The sequence below is a fragment of the Canis lupus genome, chromosome 35 (assembly GCF_003254725.2).
Source record: "Canis lupus dingo isolate Sandy chromosome 35, ASM325472v2, whole genome shotgun sequence".
NCBI classification, from domain to species: Eukaryota; Metazoa; Chordata; class Mammalia; order Carnivora; family Canidae; genus Canis; species Canis lupus.
In genome coordinates this window covers 4989597-5012650 of record NC_064277.1, presented here as the reverse complement: position 1 = coordinate 5012650, position 23054 = coordinate 4989597, and the positions used below count along the sequence as shown (strand labels likewise).

General features: G+C 39.9%; 1 protein-coding gene across 6 annotated transcripts in view; it reads right to left on the bottom strand.

Moving 5' to 3' along the window:
- Positions 1 to 23054, bottom strand: part of CDYL (chromodomain Y like) — a 229924-nt gene that overhangs the window by 150349 nt on the left and 56521 nt on the right. The window contains exon 1 of one of the 6 annotated variants that reach the window (XM_025445374.3): positions 22511 to 22824. The exons of the other annotated variants lie outside the window; for them this stretch is intronic. Within the exon in view, the coding sequence (XP_025301159.1) occupies positions 22511 to 22534 (24 nt within the window). The 5' untranslated portion in view covers positions 22535 to 22824. Of the gene's footprint in view, positions 1 to 22510; positions 22825 to 23054 lie in introns of those variants that run through there. 6 annotated transcript variants of the gene reach the window in all.

Sequence of the window (23054 nt, the reverse complement as noted above, 5' to 3'; positions counted from 1 at the left end):
ACAGAAGAGGGAGCTCTGGAGCTGTGACTTCAGAAACCTTTCCTGACCCATCCCCCCTCCTAAAGTACAGAATGACTAATTTCAAATAAGATTGAACAATAGAAAAAGGATAGTAGTCAAACTTCATACAAACATACTATAAGAAAAAAAGAAAAAAAAAGAATGAGGACTAGGACGACGCTACCAGCCACAAAAGCACAGCAGGAAGACATGCTCATAAATCAGATAAACCGTATCCTAGTATTTCAAAACAAATGAAAATTGCCAATTTTCTATAATAGGCAGGAAGAATGAAGAGATCATATGAATACCCATTGAGAACAATAAAAAAGGGGGAATTTAAAAAATCTAAAGACAATGTTTACAAAAGCTAGGGAAAGAGTAAGTCTTAAATGCTATAACCGGGTAAGAACTATTGAGTATAGAGTATGTGGTTTCTTGAGAGCACCGCAAACCCCAGAGCTATGGCTGCAAAACTGGTGGCAGAAAAAAAAAACAAAGCCTTACCAGCTAAAGGTGCCAGGTATCAGAGTTTAGAGTTGGGGAAGCAACCAGAAATTCAGAGCTTTCTGACAGCACAAGAACTGTAGAAATGACACTCAAATTCGGAGCATAAAATGCTAAAATCCCCGGCTGACAGCTGAATTACATATGCTCAGAGGAAACCACAAACAGCATGCCGAAAAAGCAGTCAGGGACCAGAAAGAAATCTTCTTTTGAAAGAGTAATATGGAGCCAAATCTGTGAATCTGATGCTTTTTCCCAATTGTGCTTAGCTAGGGTAGTAGAAAGCTTGAAATACCAGGATGGTGCCCAGAGCTGATAGGCCAGTTAGACACTAGGGAAATCCCCCAAAGAAGGACAACCTCAGAGACTAAGTCCATCTCTACGCACATGCTTCCTGACTTCTGAATCTTACAGGCAGAGGAGACCTAAAGGACGTCAGACTAAAGAAACATAAGCAGAAAGACCTAGAAACAGATTTAAGTAGCTGCATAACACAGTGAAAACTAAACTTACAGTTTGACTCCAAGCAAGTTAACTGTCTGTATAATAAAACCCAATAATCCTCAGAAGAACACAGAAGAGTTCAGAGTCACCACATTATCTAATTTTCAACTAAACAAGGAAAACAAGAAGAAAGTATGACCCGTGAGCAGGTAAGAAGACAATCAATAAAAACTGATTGCAAGACAGCCTGGATGTTGTATTTAACAGACTTTGAAGCAGCTACCATAAATATTTCAAAATATTGTAAAAATGTCATCAAGGAATTGAAGGGCAATGTGGTATCAATGAGTAAACAGGGCAATATCAACAGAAAAACAAATAAACATTTACTAAAATGAACTCACTAGATTGGCTAAACAGATTGATCTGCCATCTGTAACGAAACTTGTATATAGAAGAATCTGAATAAAATAAAAAGAGATGGATGAAAAATAAGTAGAATTCAAAACCATAAGTGACAATAGAGATGAGCACAATAACTGGAAGCCCAGGAGAGAAAGGAGAAAAAAGTAACTGAGATGTAACCTTTGAGAAATCTCCCCAAAGCTCAATGTACTAAAAGTGAAATAAACACAAATAAAACTACTAACCTGCATCTTAGCCATTCTGCTAAAATACAAAGATAATCTTGAAAGCAGCTAAAGAAAACTGACATGTTATACACAAGAAATATGACAAATGATAAGAATGTGGACTGACTTCTCACTGGGAACTATGGAAGTTTGAAGACACTGGGACCACATATTCAAATTGCCAAACGGGGAGAAGAATCCTGTCAACAAAGAATCTAATATCCAGTAAAAAAAAAAAAAAAAAAGATTTTTAAAGATAAAGGTGAAACAAGGACATTTTCAAATAAAAAACAATTTATCACCAGATCTGTACTACAAGAGATGCTAAAGAAAGTTCTCTATTCCAAATGGAAATTACACTAGATGGCAACTTGGATCTACAAGAAAAAAGGAAGAAAGCCAGAAATGGTAATTATGTGGGCATACATAACATGTAATTTTTTAGTGTCTATAAAAGAGACAGCTTAAAGCAAAAATTATAACATTATTGTCAGGTTAACGAGGTATACTGACATAACACATATGACAATACTGAGGACGGGGGGAAAAATGGAAATGTGTTACTGAACTAAGTATTCAGATATAATACAGTATTAGAACAATAATATGAAGAGTAAGAAGAAAGTAGAGATATACTGTTTGAAAAACTCTTGTGTTTTACTCAAGATGATTCAATATTAACTCTAAATAGATTGAGATATAGCTAAGAGGCAAACTGTAATCCCTAGAGAGCAACACACACCACCCCTTCAAAAAAAGCAAAGAAAACCAACAGACGAATTAAAATAGAATTTAAACACTTTAATACAAAAACCAAAAAAAGAACGAATAATGACAAAACTCTCTCCCTGAAAAAGCACAAATGAAAGACCTAAGTACAACCATAGCAGTAACTATTTTAAATGTAAATGTACTAAACATTCTCATCAAAGGCAGAGATGTCAGATTGGATTTTAAAAAGTGCAAACTCCAATTATATTCTAGTTTCCAAAAAATCCTTTAAATATAAAGAAAGAAACAAACTAGGAAACTGAATAAATATATACCAAGGTTGCAATAAATATATTAATGCAAAACAAAATAGGGGCACCTAGATGGATCAGTCGGTCAGGTGTCCAACTTGTGATTTCAGCTCAGGTCATGATCTCAGGGTTGTAGGATCGAGCCCTGTGTGGGGCTCTTTACATAGCAGAGAGGGCAAAAAGAGACATTTCATGACTTAAAAGATTAATAGAATGGCAGATCTGCCAACGTTATAACTATACACACATCTAATGACAGCTTCAAAATATGTGAAACAAAACCAGAAGTAAAGAAACAAAGAGGCAAATGCACTTCTGTGGTTGGAGATTTTCTCAGTAATTGATAAAACTGGACAAAACCAGTACAGCTAAAGCAGATCTAAATAATAACATCAACCTTAATTAGCTGGTATCTATAAAACACTCTGCCAGCAACTGAAGAATTACATAACCTTTTCAAGGGCACATAGAACATTCAACCAGGATGGTCTATATTCTGGGCCATTCCAAAAGACTAACATCTTACAGAAAATGTTCTCTGACTACAACAGAATATCAAAAAATCAAAAGTAAAACATCTAGTACATCCCCAAATATCTATAAAGTAAACAACCTAATTCTAAACAACCGAAGGACCAAAGAAAAAAAAATCACAAGGGAAATTAAAAACTATTTTGAACTAAACTGAAATGAAAGCATAGCAAATTTCACAGGATACATACAGCAGCAGGGCTTTAGGGAAATGTACAGCATTCAATGTTAATTTTAGAAAATAAAGAAAGTCTTAAAACAATGGCCTGAACTTTCACCTTATAAAATTAAAAAGAAAAGCAAATTACATCAAAAGTGGAAGATGAATAATAATAAAGAGTGGAAACTATTCATTAATAAGTTCAATACTTTAGATAAAGTAAATTCCTTAAAAGACGTAACACCAAAACTCAATAGAAAGTTTGAATAGCTTTATATGTTATTCAAGATAGTTAATATATAGTCTAATTAACCAACAAGAAAATTTCAGTACTACATGGTTTCACTGATAAATTCTATAATTCTATAAACATAATAAATGTTTATAGAATTTTATAAATGTTTATAGAATAATAAATGTAATAAATAACATGTAATAAATAATGTAATAAATAATAAATGTAATAAATAATAAATAAAAATAAATGTTTATAGAATGTCTATAAATTCTATAAACATAGATAAACATAGATAAATTCTATGTAAGAATCAAAAGCAACTTCAGGAAATAACCAATTCCAGAAAATAAAAGAATGCTTCCTAACTCTTCTTATGACATCAGCATAACTTTGACATGAAACAAGGAGAGAAAGTTACAGACCCGTGTATCTTCTGAACATTGACAACAATTCCTCAAGGCATTAACATTAAAAGGACTAAACATACTCAGATCTAAAGTATATCACATCTACTCTTAGACCCACTGTAATAAAACTGCAGAACTATCAAAGGTACGAGATCTTAAACTACTGGAAACTCAGATGACCTATAAATAGGGAAATATTTCTCATCAGCTACAAAACTAATAAAACTTACACTGAGCTAAAAAGCCAACAAAATTTACAACAGAAAGATTATCTACAGGCACATAAATACCAAGAGTTTACTATCCCAAATTTTCATTAAAATAATTAGAAGTTGTGGTTTGTTTTACTCCTAGCTATACACTCAAGAGAACTGAAAGCATTATGTCCACATAACTTCTACATGAATGTTCACTGCATGCAGCATTATTCATAACAGACAAAAATAGAAACAATTCAAATATGTATCAACAGATGAGTGGATAACCAAAATGTGCTATATCCAAAAAACAGAATATTATTCAGCCATAAAAAGAAATGATGTGCTGGTATACTCTACAATATGGATGAACCATGAACACATTATGTTAGCTTATTAGCATGTTATGAAAGAAGTCAGACAGAAAAGACTACATACTATATGATTCCATTTATGTGAAATGTCGAAACCTGTAAAGACAGAAAGTAAATTAATGGTGGTCAGGGGTACGAGGTGGGAGTGGGAATGGGGACTGACAGCTAATGAAAATGTTCTGAAATTAGACAATGGTAATGGTTTTATAGCTCTGAATATACTAAAAATTACTGAACTGTACATTCAAAGGAGAACTCTATGGTATGTGAATTATATCTTTAAAAAAAAAAAAAAGGAAAGAAAGAATAAAATAAAATTCAGGGGAAAAAAGCCCACAAAGAAGGGATAAACAAAACAGTATTCAAATATAATGTTAAAAATTTAAATAGCCTGAGATTTATAAAAAAAAATTATTAGTGTATTTTTGAAGGATAGAATAAATACAAGACAGTATTAATCTAGTGGAGGTAAAATTGGAGATTTCAATAGTAGTGTGTTGTGTCCCTGCTATATTCTCATGGAAGATAGACTAACTTAACTATTAGATACAGATCTCACTTTTGAGTACATTGAAAAAAAAAAAAACAAACACTTAAAGTTCTGGATGAGCAGAAAATGAGTAGACATATTCCCAAGGTAAAGAATGCTGACATTCTTGTCACATTTCAGAAGATGAGAAGTTATTGAATAATTTGATTATTCAGGAAAAGTTAAGCAGAGTTTAAAGAAATTAATGGCAACCACAAGGTCAAAGAATCTGTATATTCCAAACCAGTAAAGGAATAAACAGCAAATCCACACAGAATATTCTCTTAAACCAACAGCTGAAAAGAAAAAAATATGCAAAGGATATACAGCAAAATTAACAAGTCCAAATATTTCATAAATCCTAACAAAAATATTAACTCATAAAAGACATCAATCAAAGTTTTTAAACTTACTATGCGTTGCTTACAAGACAGTTCTAGACAAAACCAGAGACTTTTTTAAAGAGGAAAAGATATGACTAGTAAATACAACCCAGGTAATATAACAATATAACTAAAGCAAGTGTATACAACATATAGAAACAAATTTTAAGAGAATAATTCGTTAATAGAGGAGTACTACATATTGAACAGTATAGTCAATATTTAATAAATTTTCATATACATGTATATAATATTTGAGCCCTGAATCAATTATTGAACTCTAACCCCAAAATAAAACTTCTTACAAGATCACAAAAGGAAACCTCCTCCATGATTTTCAAGGATTCATAAAAACCATTTTCTGACCACAATGCACTTTAGTTCAAAACCCATATTTCACCTTTAAAATATTTAATACATTTAAGTACTCAAATATACACAAAAATCTTCCTGGCTAACTTCTTAAAATAATTTTTTGGCTTTTAAAACATATGAATAAATAGGTTAATAAAAATGTTTTAATAAACACAAGGGAAAATCTAGAGACTTCAGATTGAAAAACAATTTATCAAACTTGAAAGAAGTGGCCAAAGCTGTACTTATAGGTCATTTTATAGCCTCATTAAAGAACAAATGAGCTAAGTGTTCAATTCAATAACCCAGGAAGAGAATCCGATAACCTAAATAGGCAGAAGGAAATAAAGAGCAATAAATAAAGTAGATGACAGAGATAGAAAGAGCCAATAAAACTAAAAAGTGGTTCTGAAGGTATATAATCACAGATTCAGTAAGATTTTTTAAAGGTCCGAAGAATATTCTAATATAAAAAACTTTAGACCACAATTGACTTAACAAATGGAAAGCATTACTAATCGATGAGAGCTGATTTTTTAATGGATAATCAAATGGTTCCTCTCCTATCTTAAAAGTCAACAGAAGCCCAGATGATTTTATAGGCAAGTAAGCCCAAATCCTCAAAACAAAAAGTTCAAAGATCCTGCAAATCTTTCAGAATAGAAAAAAAAAAAAAAGTGAAATTGGTTACCTCTCCTTCCAATGACTATTCCAACACTGATTCTGAAAAGAATTTAACAATGTACATAATATAATACACTGTGACTATGCAAGGTTTAAACCAGAAAGGCAAGGGATAGCTCAACATCAGAAAAGATATTAATATATTTTATCAAAATAGTAAAATGGGGTAAAAATGACAACTTCTAACAAATGCAGAGAACACATTTCAATACAATTCATTAACCATTCACGATTAAAAACTCATAAACTATAAGTAAAAAGAGCTTTAAACAAATTTTTAAAAAGAGTATCTAGCAATTATCTACAGCTTTTACTTAATAAAATTTTATAGGACTTTCAGAATTAGAAATAAAATAAGAATATTGTTAACTTTTTATTTAACCCTCTACTGGATGGTCCTGTCGAATGTAATAAAAGAAAAAGGATAGGCATGAAGGTGAAAACAAAAAAAATGTAACTATCCCTATGCATTAAGATAGGATTACATGTGAATCTAAAAGAACCTACCAATTTTCAAATAATAAGATAGTTGAACGAGGTAAACAGACCTAAAAAGCAGGTATAAATAAATAACCTTTCTGTGCAAGAGTAATAACTAATTTGAAAATATAACTTTAAAAAGTATGCCTTCTAGGAATAAATCCAAGAAAGTCTGTGCAAAACTTTAAAAAAGTCCATAGCATTACTGAAGAACTCGGTGCTCTTGGATCAGATCCCCTCTTGCAGACTTGCGTGAAGCATTCCAGTTAGTGCCTTCCCTCCTGCTTCTGATCCGTTAATTCCCCATTCCTATTAGCTCTTTCCCATCATCACACAACACACTCTAATTTCCCCTATCTTAAAATTAAAAGCAAACTAACTCTGGGGCCCACCTCGCCCTCCTGGTTCCCTTTTCACAAAACTGGTCATGAGAGCTGCCGACAATCATCAATCCCTCCTCTCTCCTCTTCCCTCGTGAGCCCAGGCCAGCCCCTCATCCCCAGGACTCCACCAAAACAGATAGTGTCAAATCCCAACCAATCCTCAGTCCTCAGCTGCAGCATAGAACACACGGGGTCACGCCCTCCTTCTTGAAATGCTCTTCACCTGGCTCCCACCTACTCCCGTTTCTCCTCCCTTCCCGGCCACCCCACTTCTTGGTCTCCTTCCACTGTACCTTCATCTCCCCCAAGCTCTACACACGAATGCTCCCAAGACTGAAGCCTCGCATCTCTTCTCTACCTACACTCTAACACTTGGAGATTCAAAACCATGTATATACACTGGTGTCTCCCCATATCATCCACCCCCAAGCATATGCCCTCACCTCTAAGCTTGTAGAGCCTGCTGCCGCTCAAGCCATCCTCCACCTGCACGTCTATAAGGCATCTCAAACTTAACATGTCTAAACTCCAATTCCCATTTATCCACCACCAGCCCTCACTTCCAAAAAAACCAAAGGTGCACCTTATGTGGTGACACCTGCCTGAATAAATGGCAAATCAAGCCTAAAAACTTGGGTTCTTTCCATTTTTCTTGTCATTCCCTCATATTCAATGTCCAATTCAGGAGTAAATCCTGCTCAGTTCTACCTCCAAAACATGCCCCCAATGCAATCACTGTTCACTTACCCCACCTCCGAGCATTATCCCAGCACCTGGGCTTCAAACTACCATCATCTTTTGCCTGAATCATTCTACCAACCTCCTAAGCAATCTCCCTGCTTCCTACCTGGTCCCCCTACAGTTTCTTCCTTATATAGCATCCAGCACAACCTCTTAAAATTTCTCATTTGATTACATTATTCCTCCAATGGCTTCCCCACCTTAGTAAAACAAAAATAAAACTCAGAACCTTTAGAATACCTACAAAGAGCCTGCACGGATCCCCCCACCACTCTGCCCTCATCTACCATTCTCTCCCACAGTGGCCTCCTGGTTGCCCAGCTCAAACTTCCTAAGCACAAGCCAACAAGGGGGGAGGGGGGGGATTCCTTTGCTTTCAAGACCCTAGTGTCACCATATCAATGAGGCTTTCTCTAACAATTTACATAAAAATAACACACGCCCCAAGCCACCAGCAGTATCCTAATCAGTCTGCCGCCGCCGCCACCACTAGAATATAAGGCCCTTGGGGCAGGGACTTTATCTTTTAGGCCCACTGCTGTATCTCCACTGCCACATATGAATCCACAGGCACGATGCAGCATCAATCCCAACCCCAACATGGTTTCCTGTGTAATTCAACACAATGATTCCAATGTTTAGGTGGAAGAGCACACCATCAAGAGGGACTAAGAAATTTTTCAGAAAAACAGAACAAGATAAAAATATCTGGTAGGGCAAGTTTCCAAGACTTACTATAAACCCATAGTAATCACAACCGTGTGGTGTAATCAAGAAAAGATAAATACGAACTGAAGAAACTGACCCACACGTAAATGAAGCCTTTACATTATGGCAAAGGTGGCAAATGAGTGGGGGAGGGATGGACTATCTAATAGAAGGTGACAATAGATTATCCACATTTTAAAAAGAAATCAGATCGCAATTTCATATCACACATAAAAACAGATGGACCAAAGTTCATCCGACAAATCAGTAAGAAAAGGGCAAACGAAAAATGGACAAATAAGGGAAAAAAGTTTATATAAAATACTACAATTCTTTCCTGTTACTTTCTGTCTTCTACTAAACAGCAGGCACATCAATTCTATTTTCATGGAATAATTGTTATCTGTATAATCCATTCTTCTAACTGTACTTATGCATAGAGATGGCCACAATGGTGGTCCTCTATGGTTCATGGTAGCTGATCTAGGGAAGCAGAGCAAAGAATTTTCTTTCCCTCTTAGACTTCTCTCCCCTCCTTTTCTCAGTAAACATGCATAGGGCCTTCACACACAAACCACAAGTAAGGTTAGGAGACCATGTAAATTCTGACACTATGAAATTCAAAGGACCTGTCTGCCAAGCGGATGTCAGCTGGTTCAAGTACTGACTTTAAAGGCCAAACTCTTATTTCAAAGAGGCAGTTAACACAAAACATTCCCAGAACTTTCTCCTGGTCTAGGACTGCCCTCAGACACAGTCTTTTGAATATCCTCTGTGGCGCCCAATCTTTACTGCCTAAGGGAGAAATGAATTTTGGAATGAACATAATTCAGAACTGTAAGTCTAGTGACTTACATTGCTGATATGCTGTAAATCAAAAGTGGTTGCTCACAAACAGTATGAAGCATCCTAATAAAGAAACCCATCACTCAAGCCTCGGGTGTGTTCCTTCTGCATCTCATGACTCTCCACTTTCTAATTTCCACATGCTAAATCTATGTGGGTCCCTACGGAATCAGTTATACAATGATCAGTGCCACTGGTGACAAAAACCTCACGCTGATTTGACACTGCTCCTTTCTTGTTTCCTGGGAATGTTAATGCTTGCCACCATGCAGGAGTCTTTTAAAGTTTACACTGGACATGTCTTAATACACTATCCAAACCCATCACTTTGTTCTCTTTCTTTAAAAAAGTATCATAGGAAATGTTAAATCATCATTGTTTGTATTCAGCATCTTTGAGGTAACTTCCAAACTCTCTTCCAAAGTGAATACCTGCTTATTTTTTGTGGACAACAATACGGGACAAATGGAATCTCTGATCTTTTCTGTTTTCATCAATGTTTTGTGCTTCACTTGAAATCTTTGAGAACACTCAAAAATTGCTATCCATGATGGAGCATTAAGTTCATTCTCCTTGCAAATTTGTTTAATCTCGTTCAAAGCTTATTCATTTTCTACCCTATATAATTATTATTATTAGGCCCATACAGAAGATTTTCATGCTGCTGGGCATGGGGAACCTACTGGATGACTTTGAAATTACAGGTAATAGTTGAGTTTTCCTGTTATGCTTCCGCAAACTACATCAGAAAATGCCATTCCTTTAGTCACATATGCTCTACATTCTGCTTAATGACCTCGAGTATGGTGACCATGGAAGAAAAGGCAGATTAAGATACTGATGAGGATCCTGTCTATCTTTTATTATGGAGCTACTACCATCATCTGTTAATTTATACTACAAAAAGAGCTTAAGAAACCCTTATAACTTTAGTCCTCATAGCAAGGAAAATGAATGAGTTTTTGTTGGTTAAGGTACAGATGTATGATTTCTTATAGGACGGTAACATCAACAACTTAAAGTAAACCCGAACCACAGAGGTAATGCCTCCTGGACTCAGAGAAGTTTCTATATAGCGTGCTAATGCAAAAGGCCCCCTACACATGCTTAGAGTACTGAGTCACATTATTAGATGCTCATTAAAATTTATTAAATAAAAGATCTTTTAATTTATGCTCTCTTCCTATTTATTTATTTATTTAAAGATTTATTTATTTATTCATTCAGAGAGAGAGAGAGACAGGCAGAGACACAGGCAGAGGGAGAAGCGGGCTCCATGCAGGGAGCCTGATGCGGGACTCGATCCCGGGTCTCTAGGATCACACCCTGGGCCAAAGGCAGGCGCTAAACCGCTGAGCCACCGGGGCTGCCCACAATCTTCCTATTTAAAAGGTTTCAAGAGTATTATTTATAAACTCTCTTGAAGAAATCTTTCAAATGCCACTTTTAACAAACACACATCATTTAATGATGTTTACTAGTTTTTTGCCAACATAGACTCAAAAGAGATAAGGAGGGTGAAGACATCTTTCTACATGTTTGTTGCTCTTCTGTGTCTTTACTGATGCTTTATATATGATAGATAAGCAAAAACTTGACTGGATGGCATGTCCTAAATTGATAATGATGTACAGCAGGAGTGAAAAATCCATTTTCAAACAAACCACAGGGAAAGGGGGGGGGGGCAAGTAAAGAGAAGCTGAGTCATTTGAAAGTTTATTGTTTTAGAAAGACAGGATTGTACTGTTCACTTGCTTGTTGTTTTTCATTAAGAACAGGAAACTAAACTTTTCTGAAAAGTTCGATTCCACATTATATGGAGTGCAACAGGGTAGTGCTCTCCAACAGGAGGCTGGGTGAGGACAGAGAGGGTGGGCAGGGGGTAGAGACGGCAACTCGCAGTCTCATGCCCTTGTCCCAGAGGTAGAAAAGGCCAAAAATGCAACAGGGGCTAAAGAAAAAAGACAAAGCAATTTGGAAACAAATCTTGGATGGTTAATCGATCCTATCACCATGCTCAATGATAGGAGCTTCTGATCCACATCTCCCGTCAAAGCTGAGAAACCACTGCACATGGCCCTCGGCCACTCTTTCTCTGTAGCTACGAGGTACGGCAGTGTGAACCACTAGAGCTCCCGGCCACAGTGACTCAGAGACGTGCGTGGACCGGGAGGGGGCCAGACCAGGGCTGGCCCAGCAACAAAGTCTGTGGTGCGAGGGTGGATGGTGAGCACAGGCCGCTCTGCCCCCAGATCCCTCCCCTTACCAGGGGAGCTACCCAGGAGGGAAGTACAAGGGAAAAGCAAAAATTCCTGTGCCAAGGTGAGGGCTCTAGCTGACCTCATGTCACCTGGGGAATTATGGGAAGTGGTTCCACTCGATTCAGGGAAGGACAGGAGGACATCCGTCCCCCCAAGGAGCAGAGCAGATAGTCAGCCGTGGCCCTAACAGGCGAGATCTCCTGTGTGTGTGGTAGAAGGACTCTGGAGAAATAGGGCTCACGCTTCTGAGTGTGGAAGGTAGTGCAAAAGCACGTGAAGGATGGAAACGTCCACCCTACTTGTCGTTCCCACCCCAGTCACCGGGGTGTGAGGGGCATCCTGCCTACCACCTCAGAGGGGAAGCAAAGTTCTCAAAGCCTTGGTCACATTAATGTCCTCACTTGCTCCAATCATGTCCCCTTCTCAAGCTCGAAGAACACTCTTCCTCAAGGGGAGGCGTGATCCACGATAGCAAAGGCTTTTTAAGAGCTTACCAACTTCTAAGGCACGTCCCTCTACTGCAACAGAAATCAGTCAAGACAAGGACTCCGGAGTTTCACCTTCTTCGAGTGGGATTATGCATAAAAGAGGCTTGAATTTGAGAACAATCCTTTCTCCACATCTGATCCTTCACTTCATGGTTTTGGTCTCTCTCCCAGGCCATTGTTTGACAAAAGTAGGCCTGCGGCATTGCCGTAAAGCTGTCCACTCGTGACCACAATCTCTTTTCTGTTGGCTTTGATCAGGTTCCTGGGTAAACTGAAATGTGTCTGGTCTTAACACATAACTCCCTCCTGCCAAGGTGGACCGACATACCTTGACAAGATCTCATTCCACAATCTTTTATTTATTTGTTTAAATATTAATTTAGTTCAGTAATCTCTACACCCAATGTGGGGCTCAAACTCACAACCCTAAGAAATGAAGAGTTTCATGCTCCTCCGACTGAGCCAACCAGGAGCCCCTCATTCCACAATCTTTTAAACCCATTCTACAAGATCATTGCAACCTCATCATTTTTAAGCAGTCCTAACCTACAGTTACTTAGGATCATTTCCCTTAGGAATACATTTTTAGATATGTATCTATCTATTTAATCAAGACACTCTCAAAAAGCTCAGTTATCAGCTGAAGCTAGTGGTGTTGAATGATGGCATATAAAATAATTCTGGAGAAAATTTTACTCATGTATACTCTGAGGGAAGAGTACTACAAATCATATTCTAGTTAGCACCCTCTGCCACATACACATGACTCTCCATCCTTAAAAATGATAATAAAATAATCATTTCCCTCTTGCTTTAAGCTCAAAAGCTCATCTGCATCCAAGAGGGAAGTTAGAGCCTGCTTCTCCCTCTGCCTAGGTCTCTGCCTCATCTGTGTGTCTCTCGTGAAAAAATTAAAAATATCTTAAAAATTAAAAAAAAAAAAACCCTTCAGTGGTAGGAATGACTGAAATGAGATTTAAATTTTTTGATTACTCCATTCAAATATTCTCATTTGCATATCACCAAACCAGCTAATAATTCTTCTACCTGGCGTCATCATGAAAGAGAACACAGCAAGCCCTTGCTCCTATGTTGGGTACACACAGCCAGAGGGAGATCAAGAGTTGTATGAAGCAGTAACTGATGATGGCTCATCTCCCCAAAACACCAACCTGATCCAAAATTTTATGGTGAAGTACATACCGGTAAATATGTTTAAGGGACTTAATATCATACCATTTTCTACGGCACACACTGTTAAATTCACAAAGGCTTCAGGTAACATGAGAATTCGAAAACAGGCCAGGCCTGCAGCAGGCAGGCCATTCAATCCCCAACTTCCACCTCCATCTCTTTACTAGGCTATCTGATCTCTTGCTTCTGCTGTTAGGAACACTTGAGTGGAATCTCTGGAAAACATACCATAAAAGTAAACTGAATGTTGCCACTTACATGCCAAAACTTTTAAAAATAATTTTTGACAGCCCTTTTCAACATATGCCTTTCTTTTCATAAGCATGCCTTTCACATGCTCTGGGGACTCAGGAGCTACTTGCTATCCATGACCTGGAGGTGCCATCACCAGCTCAGCTCACAAACAATTTTATTAATGTCAACTCACCTGCCTTAGACAGCTCTTTCCCTTACCAAATATCTGTCCCTAACTTGATAAGGAAGCCAGTGAAGTCCAAGCATATCATGCCTCAAATAAAACAGTCTCCAAGAGAGGCCCAGAGCTGTTTAATGTGTAGGGGGTGTGACACCTTTTTACAGGCCAAGAAGGCTTTTATCTGGTCCTGTTTTCACATATTCTAAATAGCTGAGGCAACCAAATTAGTTACATGTTAAAATAGGAAATGCTTCTGTATGCAGCTCTGTGATTCCCTAAAATTCTAAATACTAAACTACTGATGAAAAATGGGTACATTTTAACCACAGATATTCATATACGCAATCAACATCATTGAGCTTTATCAACAAACACTAGGAAAATATCAACCTCTTAAAAACTTCACACTGCAGAGCCCATTATAAATGAAAATAAGACAAAAAACAAAGGCATTTCCTAAATATATTGTGGTTAACTTCTCCAACTGGAGAGTATTTTTAGACATCTCCCCCATTCCCCAACACTTTTCATCAACAGCTAAACACAAACAGTATGATGAACATTTCAAATGCTCTTTCTAGGAACACAATTTTCTTCCAAATTATTTGTATCAAATTTAGAAATAATTTTCCTACAAAACACAGTGTAGAGTTTTTGTTAAAAAGATCACTAAATGCATAATTTTTACATATATGGTATAATTTCAAACAATGTAACTCCAGACACTGTAATACTTGTATTTTAGCTAAACGTTGGTAATCACTGACTGCTCACCACATTCAGGTCTTCAGATTGAGCACTGCAACAAACCAAAAAATTGCCAAATATAGGGGAAAATATACATACTATTCAATACCTACAGAAAGTAACACTTAAAGTCCAAATTAATAATCAATAGTGCAAAAGAAATGAGTAAATTAGTTACACAGAGTTTGGAGGGGAGGATTCTTGCCAGGTGTGAACTCTAATGAGGTCCTGAATGAAGACTGACACTGAAGCTAGCAAGCTGGAGGACTCACCTATGGGAAAAATGACAACACTAAGGTAGGAAAGGATGGGCTGTGCAGGTGTGGACAAAATAAGCCAACAACTATGGCTTCAGTAGCTCTGACCCACTGAGCAGGCCAATCTCAGGTAAAGAGAAGTTAGAGAAAATATGCTTATAAATCAAGGCTGACAGAACAAAGATGCCTTAGAAGCATTAGTTCTGAAGCTATTACATCAATTTTCATATGTTTTCAGTCCCCTTGAAATCTAGTTTATACTTTATCTGCATTTTCAATATCTTTACGTAAATCTCAAGTGTTGGCTCTAGCCCAATTCATATTACCACAAATTCAAAATCAATAAGGTTTCTTCCAATTCTGGCAAAAAAAAAAACCCAAAAAAACAAACAAACAAAAAAAACAGGATTCCAAAAGGGCATTCTCACTACAACATAACTAGATCTTCAATACAGTATATTTCTTAATGTTTAATTGAACTTGCAAGAGGGAAAATACCTGAGTGCCCCATAATTCTCCCCAACCCAACCATAAAGAATGCTTCAATCATAAACGTAGACAAACACCAAAGACTAAGAAAGCAAGCTACAAACTGGGGGTGGAGAGCCCCAGATGATCAGAAGTAAAAAATATAATTGATGAAATTAAAAACTCAATAGGTGGGTTAAATAAGGCACAGTTCATTAATGAACTAGAAGTCAGATGCAAGGAAAAACCCAGAATGCAAACAAAACTAAAACAAGATTGAAATGAGAGGGTTCTTACCCTTTGACAGGGCGGAGAAAATGAAAAGACCTTATAAATACCTACTTGGTGAAATTTCAGAAGTGTATAAAAGAACAGCAGTATTTTATGATAAAATGAATATTTTTAGAACTAATACAGCATAAATTGACAAAAGAAACACAACATATATAACTCTTATTAACAGAAAGTCTCACAGAGAGACACTGCAATAAGTCTAGAGAACACCAAAGTCAAAGAGAGGATCTCAAAAGCAACCAGAGACAGAAGACAGATCTCTTAAATAACTACACCTAGGCTGACAACAACCTCGCCATCATAATGGGAAAGCCAGAAAAGAATGGGATACTATCTTCAAAATGCTTAAAGAAATTAACCAATTAATTGGTTTTATTTAGAATCAATTCTGTTTTCCTAAAATGAAGGAGAATGAAGACATGTCCAGACAAAAAAACTAGACATTTCCACCAATGACCCTTTACTAAAGAAATCTCTAAAGGCTATACCTAAGAAAGGAAAAACTAGTCCCACAAGGAAGTTCCGTAATATAAGAATGATGATCGAAGAAGCTGGTAAAAATACAGGTAAATCTAAACAAATATTGTCTGTACACAATAATAATGTCCTATTTTGTAAAGTTTTGTCTTTTAACAGATGATAATAAACACTGGAAAATAACAGCATGTAAATAAATCTGGAGGGAGGGAATCAAAGTTAAGGGATTCTAAAGTCCTTATGCTGTCAGAAGCGAAGCTAAATTACTGCTTCACTTTTTTTTAAACCGAAATACAGTTAACACATAATGCTACATAAGTTTCAGGTGTACAACATAGTGAGTGGAGAAGCTTACCCCCAAGCATAGATGGCTATCATCTGTCCCCATACAATGCTGTTACATTACCATTGACTATATTCTCTATTCTAGATCTTTCAGCCCCATGACTCATTCATTCCATAACTTGAAGCTTGTATTTCCCACTCCCCTTTGGATTGATTTTAGACTTCATATATGTATAATTTTGAGAACAGCCACTTAAAGAAATAGCACACAACTTCCAAACCCAGTCAAGTTTTTAATATGATTTTACTGTGGACTCTTGTTGAAGCAGAACTGAGTTTGGCAAAAATAACATCAGAGTAGTCAATGAAGGACAGTGAAAGTCAAGTCTTAGGCTCAAAGATCTCAAGAACAATTTCAATACTTGCTTTGGGTCACAGCTCCCTCTGAGAAACAGATGAAAGCTACTGATTCTCTCCCTGAGAAAAACTCTCATAGAGACTTGTACAAATTTTCATACAAATGAGAAAGACTTTTTCCAGACTCCCCAGAGAACACAGGTTCTCCAAGCCTTGCACAGCTTAAAAAGCTAAAGAGAATTAAGTTTGTGTGGGAAACAGTAAAGTTAGAAGTTCTCCTATCCAAGAGTTGAAACCACATATGCAGAGGAGGAACTAAGGCATAATGTTTGGGGGAAGGAGATTCTGGAGGGAGGGGGTCCAGAATGGAGAGTCATTCCTATAATCTACTCTTTGATTAAACCATATTTCAACCATTGTGCAACTATTCCAATATTTAAACTTTGGAAAATAACGACCAGAAAAAAAAAAAAAAAAGCCTAGGTTTTAATATTGTAAGCACCAGCCCAACAACCTGATGGACAGGTATGCCATACATTGAAGACAGAAAGCAGACATTACAGCACCCTTAGCTAACTACTGAGTGTTTTTAGAATCCTTCCTGGGATGACTCCGTTAAGACCAGCAACAAAGAGCCTGCAAAAAGGCCTAGTATGGTCCGTGTGGAGTTCTTCTGCTAAGGCAGATCCCAACCCTTCCCAACCTCAACACGCTGCTGTCTCAGTGTCAGAAACACAGACCACTGCAAACCAAAGGCCCCTACTACATCCGCCTGCGTTCCATAAAGAAGCTTTTTGGAAAGACAGGTTCTAGTTTCCACCCAAACATTGAACACTACACTCTCATGGTTTGGGCCCAAGAATCTGTACTTTAAAAGGACCCGAGATGACTCTGTTGCCTCTACAGAACACACACAATATGAAAACTACATCCTGTTCACAAAAATTTGACTCATATTGGCTTTGTGCATCACAGATATACAAAACTGTGAATCAGGACACTGCAAATAAAGTATTTCCTATATACCACTGAAATACCTTTGATGGTTAAAAATCATTACAGAGTATGAAGAACAATGGAATGATTCTTAGATATTATAGCAAAAACAAACAAAAAAAAGATTTATTCTAGTATGCAGGAATTGAAAGCAAATTTGGAGGAAAAGCACATGGGCTGTCTCCACACTGTTGCTTAGGCAAATAAATAAATAGATAAATAATATTCTTTGCAATTCACATTCAAGATGTTAATTTTCAAAATACACATTTGACTTCATTGTCCCACAATCAACTCCAAAAATCAAAACGCTTTTTTCTTATCTCGGTCAATCTTTTAAGAGCCAGCACACCACACAACTGATGCGGGTTTATCTTGACCAACATCCACTGAAGGTCTCTTGATCTTTGTGACTTCCACTTGAATGACCCAAGCAGATTTTATTTATAACTGTGCTTTTGGTCAATGTTCATAAAATTCTTGTGATGCAGAGGCAACAGGAGCAATCATTTCCAAAGTAATAAAAAGAATTCAAAAAGACTTACCTTTCCCTCAAATCCTGATTATCCTTCCAAGCTAATCAACTTTAAGACATTTTCTTATAAGCCAGGTGCAATTTCATCCTTAAAAATTTACTTCCATTTATGATGGACCAGAATATGCATGTATTAGATAAGTTTCTCAAAAGGCCAGGACTAGATCACTGAGATCTTACTAAAATTTAAATTAGCAATTTTAATAGTTCCCAAGGGAAAAGCCCCATATCCACTGAGAAAAAAGGAATTAATATATGCATATAAGGAGAATGCATCTCCATTTTACTACAGCGTGTATTCCTTATTCAGTCCCACATGAACAAAGTCTTATGCTGGTTATGTGACCAGTAGATAAAGTCCTCTTGATTTCAGTTTTCTTTGGTAATAATCCATTTACTTGATGTTCTGAAATACCAAGTATCAAAGGAAAACAGGTTTGGTTTCACGGTTTGAGAGTTTGGTAGCTTTTAAGAATGGAAGAAGATAAAGAAGTTTCCTAGAATAACATAATCACTTAACACTTGGGTATAGAACTTTATCAACTATAAATTGCACTTACGTGCTAATGTCATTCAAGCTTCACGTTTTACTGAAGAGGAGGTTCAGGAGAGAGAGTTACCGAAGACACAGAGTTACTCCCTTCACTATACAGAAGAAAAGAGTGGACCCCACTCTAGACCTGGGATTGGAGCTGGAAGGACTTTCATGACTCCACACTCCACCTCCATTCACCTCAACCTGAGTTCCTGAGTAGCTGGTCATCTAAAGCAGAGGTGAGGAAACAAAGTCCAGCCCATAGATTTTGTGGAACCCGTGGGCTGAGAACGATTTTTACATTTTTAAGTGATTTGATGGGAGGGGGGAGACAAGAATATTTTAGGACATGTAAAAATCACACGAAATTAGAATTTTACTGTCCATCGGCAGTTTTATTGGAAAATGGCACTCATTCGTTTAGGTATCACCTATGGTTGCTTCTGCGCTAGGACAGCAGAGCTGGGGAGTTGCAACAAAGACCGCGTGGACCAAGGAGTCTAAAATATCAACTGTCTGGCCCTTGACATAAAGTCCGTGGACCCCTGATCAACAGGATGCTTGTCTTTTTGTGAAAGTTGAAGTAGTCAGCAGGAGTAAGTAAAAGATCCATCTTTCCTAATCCTAGCTGCTAGAGATACAGGGAGTGAATCCATTCTATCACCAACAGAATGCTCTTCCAATTTTGTAAGGCTGATGCTCCATCCCAGCTCGTTTCCTTATTTTTTATTCACAAACAGAGCTATGCTAGCCACTTTAAACATTTCCTAAGGACCTATTACCATACACAGGCACCATGCTAAGTACTAGATCTCATTTCTTTTAGGTGACAAAACAGAGGCTTAGCAATCAGATTAATTCACACAGCTACTGCAAACCTGTGTTTTTACTATACCAGGTTACATGAAGAAGCAAGACTTTGAACTTCCTCCTTTGTCAATACATCCCTACAGAATTGTAGAGTTTGAGGCCAAATATGAAACTTGTCTTCTGATTTAGACCGAACCAAACAAAACAAGGCAACTGATGTCCCTGACCTTATTACTAATGTACCTTAGTGTTCTCCCCAGCTTTGTTCAAATAGCCTGTTAGACTGTAGTGTTTATTTACAAACGCACATCATTTCCACCTCACAAGTAATACTGCCTCGATTAAAACAATACAATTCTCTATCTTTAGAAACAAAACCAGGCCTCAGGGAGGTGTGTTAGAGTGGTTAAAATATAACAATAACCATCACCTACTGAGTAGTCATTATGGGAACTGTGGAGTATGCTTTATATATGTATTTTTTCATCTAACCTTCACAGTTCTGGGAGGTAAGCACTGATTCCAATTTTGCAGATGAGGAAACCGAGCTCTCAAGGTGATCTACCCAAGGTGACAGGGCTGGAATTCAACAACTAGGTTTTCTGACTCCCAACTTCAGGCTCTCAACCACTATGCAGAACTTTCAAGTATCAACTTTGAATTGTAATAGAGTCACGGAGTCGCAGTGCTGTCTACAAGTAAAGGAGAAGAAGAGAACTTATCCCGGAGAATACGTTATTTACCATCACTTCAGCTCCACTCCTATAACGCTTTTTTTCAAAACTAACCCCAAACCCAGAATCTAAAGGTCAATTGTGCAAGTGTATCATCATTTCTTTGCCATGTACTTATCTCTTCCCCAATCAATGACGAGTACAGGAAGCATCCTCATACCTTCCACCTCCTTATCTCCCTATGGCACCTCTGTAGGGCAGACATTCAACAGGCAGGCTGAATGTGCACAATTTCCAACAAAATATAACTTCTACATGAATCCCGCCAAGCCTCCAGTGACCAGGAAACCTGAAGATATGACTAAAGAAAGAAAGAAATGTAGTTCATACCGCACTGGTGGTAAATGTACGGTCTTCAGGGTCACGTTTATAAACCCTAAGATACAACTCACGTATAAGTTTCTGCCTTCACCCAACTTTCCCTAATGAGATGACTTACACGACTGTGTTTATAATCACAAAAATTAAGAAAGAGTGAGTACTCAGACCTGAACACCAGCACGGAATAACCTGAGGCAGAAACCAGAACCCCTCACATGCATCTCCCCAACCGTATGTCAGCCAGAAAGACCAGCATCTATCTCAGCTACCAGCCTCTGCTTGCGGACCTTTCCCATGCACGACACTTTCCCTCCTAGAAGGGAAACTTCTTGAGGACAGGGCAGGGAGTTTTTTCCCCCCCTTCACATACCCAAACGACCCAAGATAGTATCTTGAATACACCAGTGCACAGCTAATGTGCAAAATGGCTGCAGTGAATAGAACATTCTCAAGCACCAGCTAAGGTACACTGACCACGTACAATGTAAGGGGAGGCAACAATCTTACCATTATGTCTACAGAAAGCAGCCTCCTCCTGAGAACTTTTGCAAACACTTGCTTCCAAAAAGCAACAAAAAGTTGCTAGAAGGCGATCACTGTGGGCAATAGCGTGCCATTCTGTGCCAACAGCAACAGCAACGACACCTACTAGGGCTTGACAGGGACCACGGGGCTCTATTGCTTACAGACGCTTACTTAAGCCCCCCCCCCCTCGCAGACACCCAGGTCTCTAAACGCATCATAGAGGCGAATCCACGGAGTGCCCACAAGTTCTTAAAGCCCCTTCTGGAGATGCATCCAGACACACCCATAGACAGAAGAGAGAGAGAGAGAGAGCCTCCCAAAGCTTAACTCTTAGCAAGTCTACTTTGAAAGACGTCGAGAAGTTAGCACCGAGGCAGCCAAATTTTGTCTAGAGATCCCGACAGATAACTCCAAAACTTGCAAGTTAGAGAGCTGGCGAGCCCATCGTCCTAAGTTAGAGAGCTGTGTGTGTGCGTGTGCGTGCCCGTGTGCCCTTTCTTACTTGCAACGCATCTGCGGGCGCAAATGAATGACGGTGTATCAGCGTTAAATTTAAATTTCCTGGCTCGGGCCACGATGCTAACCTAATTAAAGCATGCGGTCAGCGCTCAGCCCTTGCGGTGCGTTATTTTGCATCGCGACGGAGCCCGGCCAGACAGTTGCACTCTTCCTCTCCGTCCCCCCGTCCCCCCCCCCCCACCCCGCAGCCCGCCCCGGGGTCGCCGCGCCCCGGAGGCACACGCTCCCCCAACGCGCTTCAGTACCCGGGCAGGAGAGCCGCCCCCGCACGGCCCGCAGCCCACGCCCCGGGTGCGGGGGGGACCCCGGGGCTTCACGCCCGCCGCCCCCGCCAGCTGCACTTGGGGCTCCGCGGGAGCCGGGGCGCCGGTGCCGGAGCTGCACCCCCCGCCCCCGCCCGCCGCCCGCGGGCGCCCCGGCACTCCGGGAGCCCCCCCTGCCCTGCCCCCCGGGGCGGCGCGGCCCGGGCTCCCTCGGCGCACATTTCCCGTCCAGCAAACTGCGGCCGCGGAGGGGGAGGGGAGGGGCAGGGGCAGGGGCAGGGGCAGGGGGAGGGGGCGAGGCGGGCGCCCGCGGCGGAGCGGGCCGTCGGGCTGGACGCGGACGCGGGCGGGGGCGCGGGCGCGGGCGGGGGCGGCCCGAGGGTCCGGGGGGAGGGGGGAGGGGAGGTACCTCGTACAGCTCCTCGGAAGCCATGGTGGGCGGCGGAGTTGCGGGCGCGCGGGAGGGGCAGGGTCGGGGCGAGGCGCCGCCGCCGCCGCCGGGCGGCCGACACTTTGTTTCAGTTGGGTCCCTGCGTGGCCTGCGCTTCCTGCTCCCGCGCCCGGCGCCCGGAGCTCAGCGCAGGACGAGCCTCTCGCACTCGCGGCCGGTGCGGGCCGGCGGCGGCGGCGGCGGCGGGGTTGTGCGCAGGAGCAGCTGCGCAACGCGCCCTCCGCGCCCCGCGCTCACTCCCCGGCGGGCCGGCTGGGGCTCGGGCTCATCGCGCCCCGCCGCGGGGCCGGGCCGGGCTGGGGCGGGCGCGGCGGCGGTGCACGGCGGCGCGGCTGGCTCCGTGGCTCCCCCTCTCCGGTGTAGTGCAGAAAGCTTCCTACTTGCGACCAAAAAACCTGCCCCGGCTACTGAGCATGCCCAGTGCGGCCGCCCGGGCCCGGCGGAGCCGCGCTCCCGCGCTCCGGGTTTTCGGACCGCCCGCGCGGGCGGGGCGGGGCGGCGG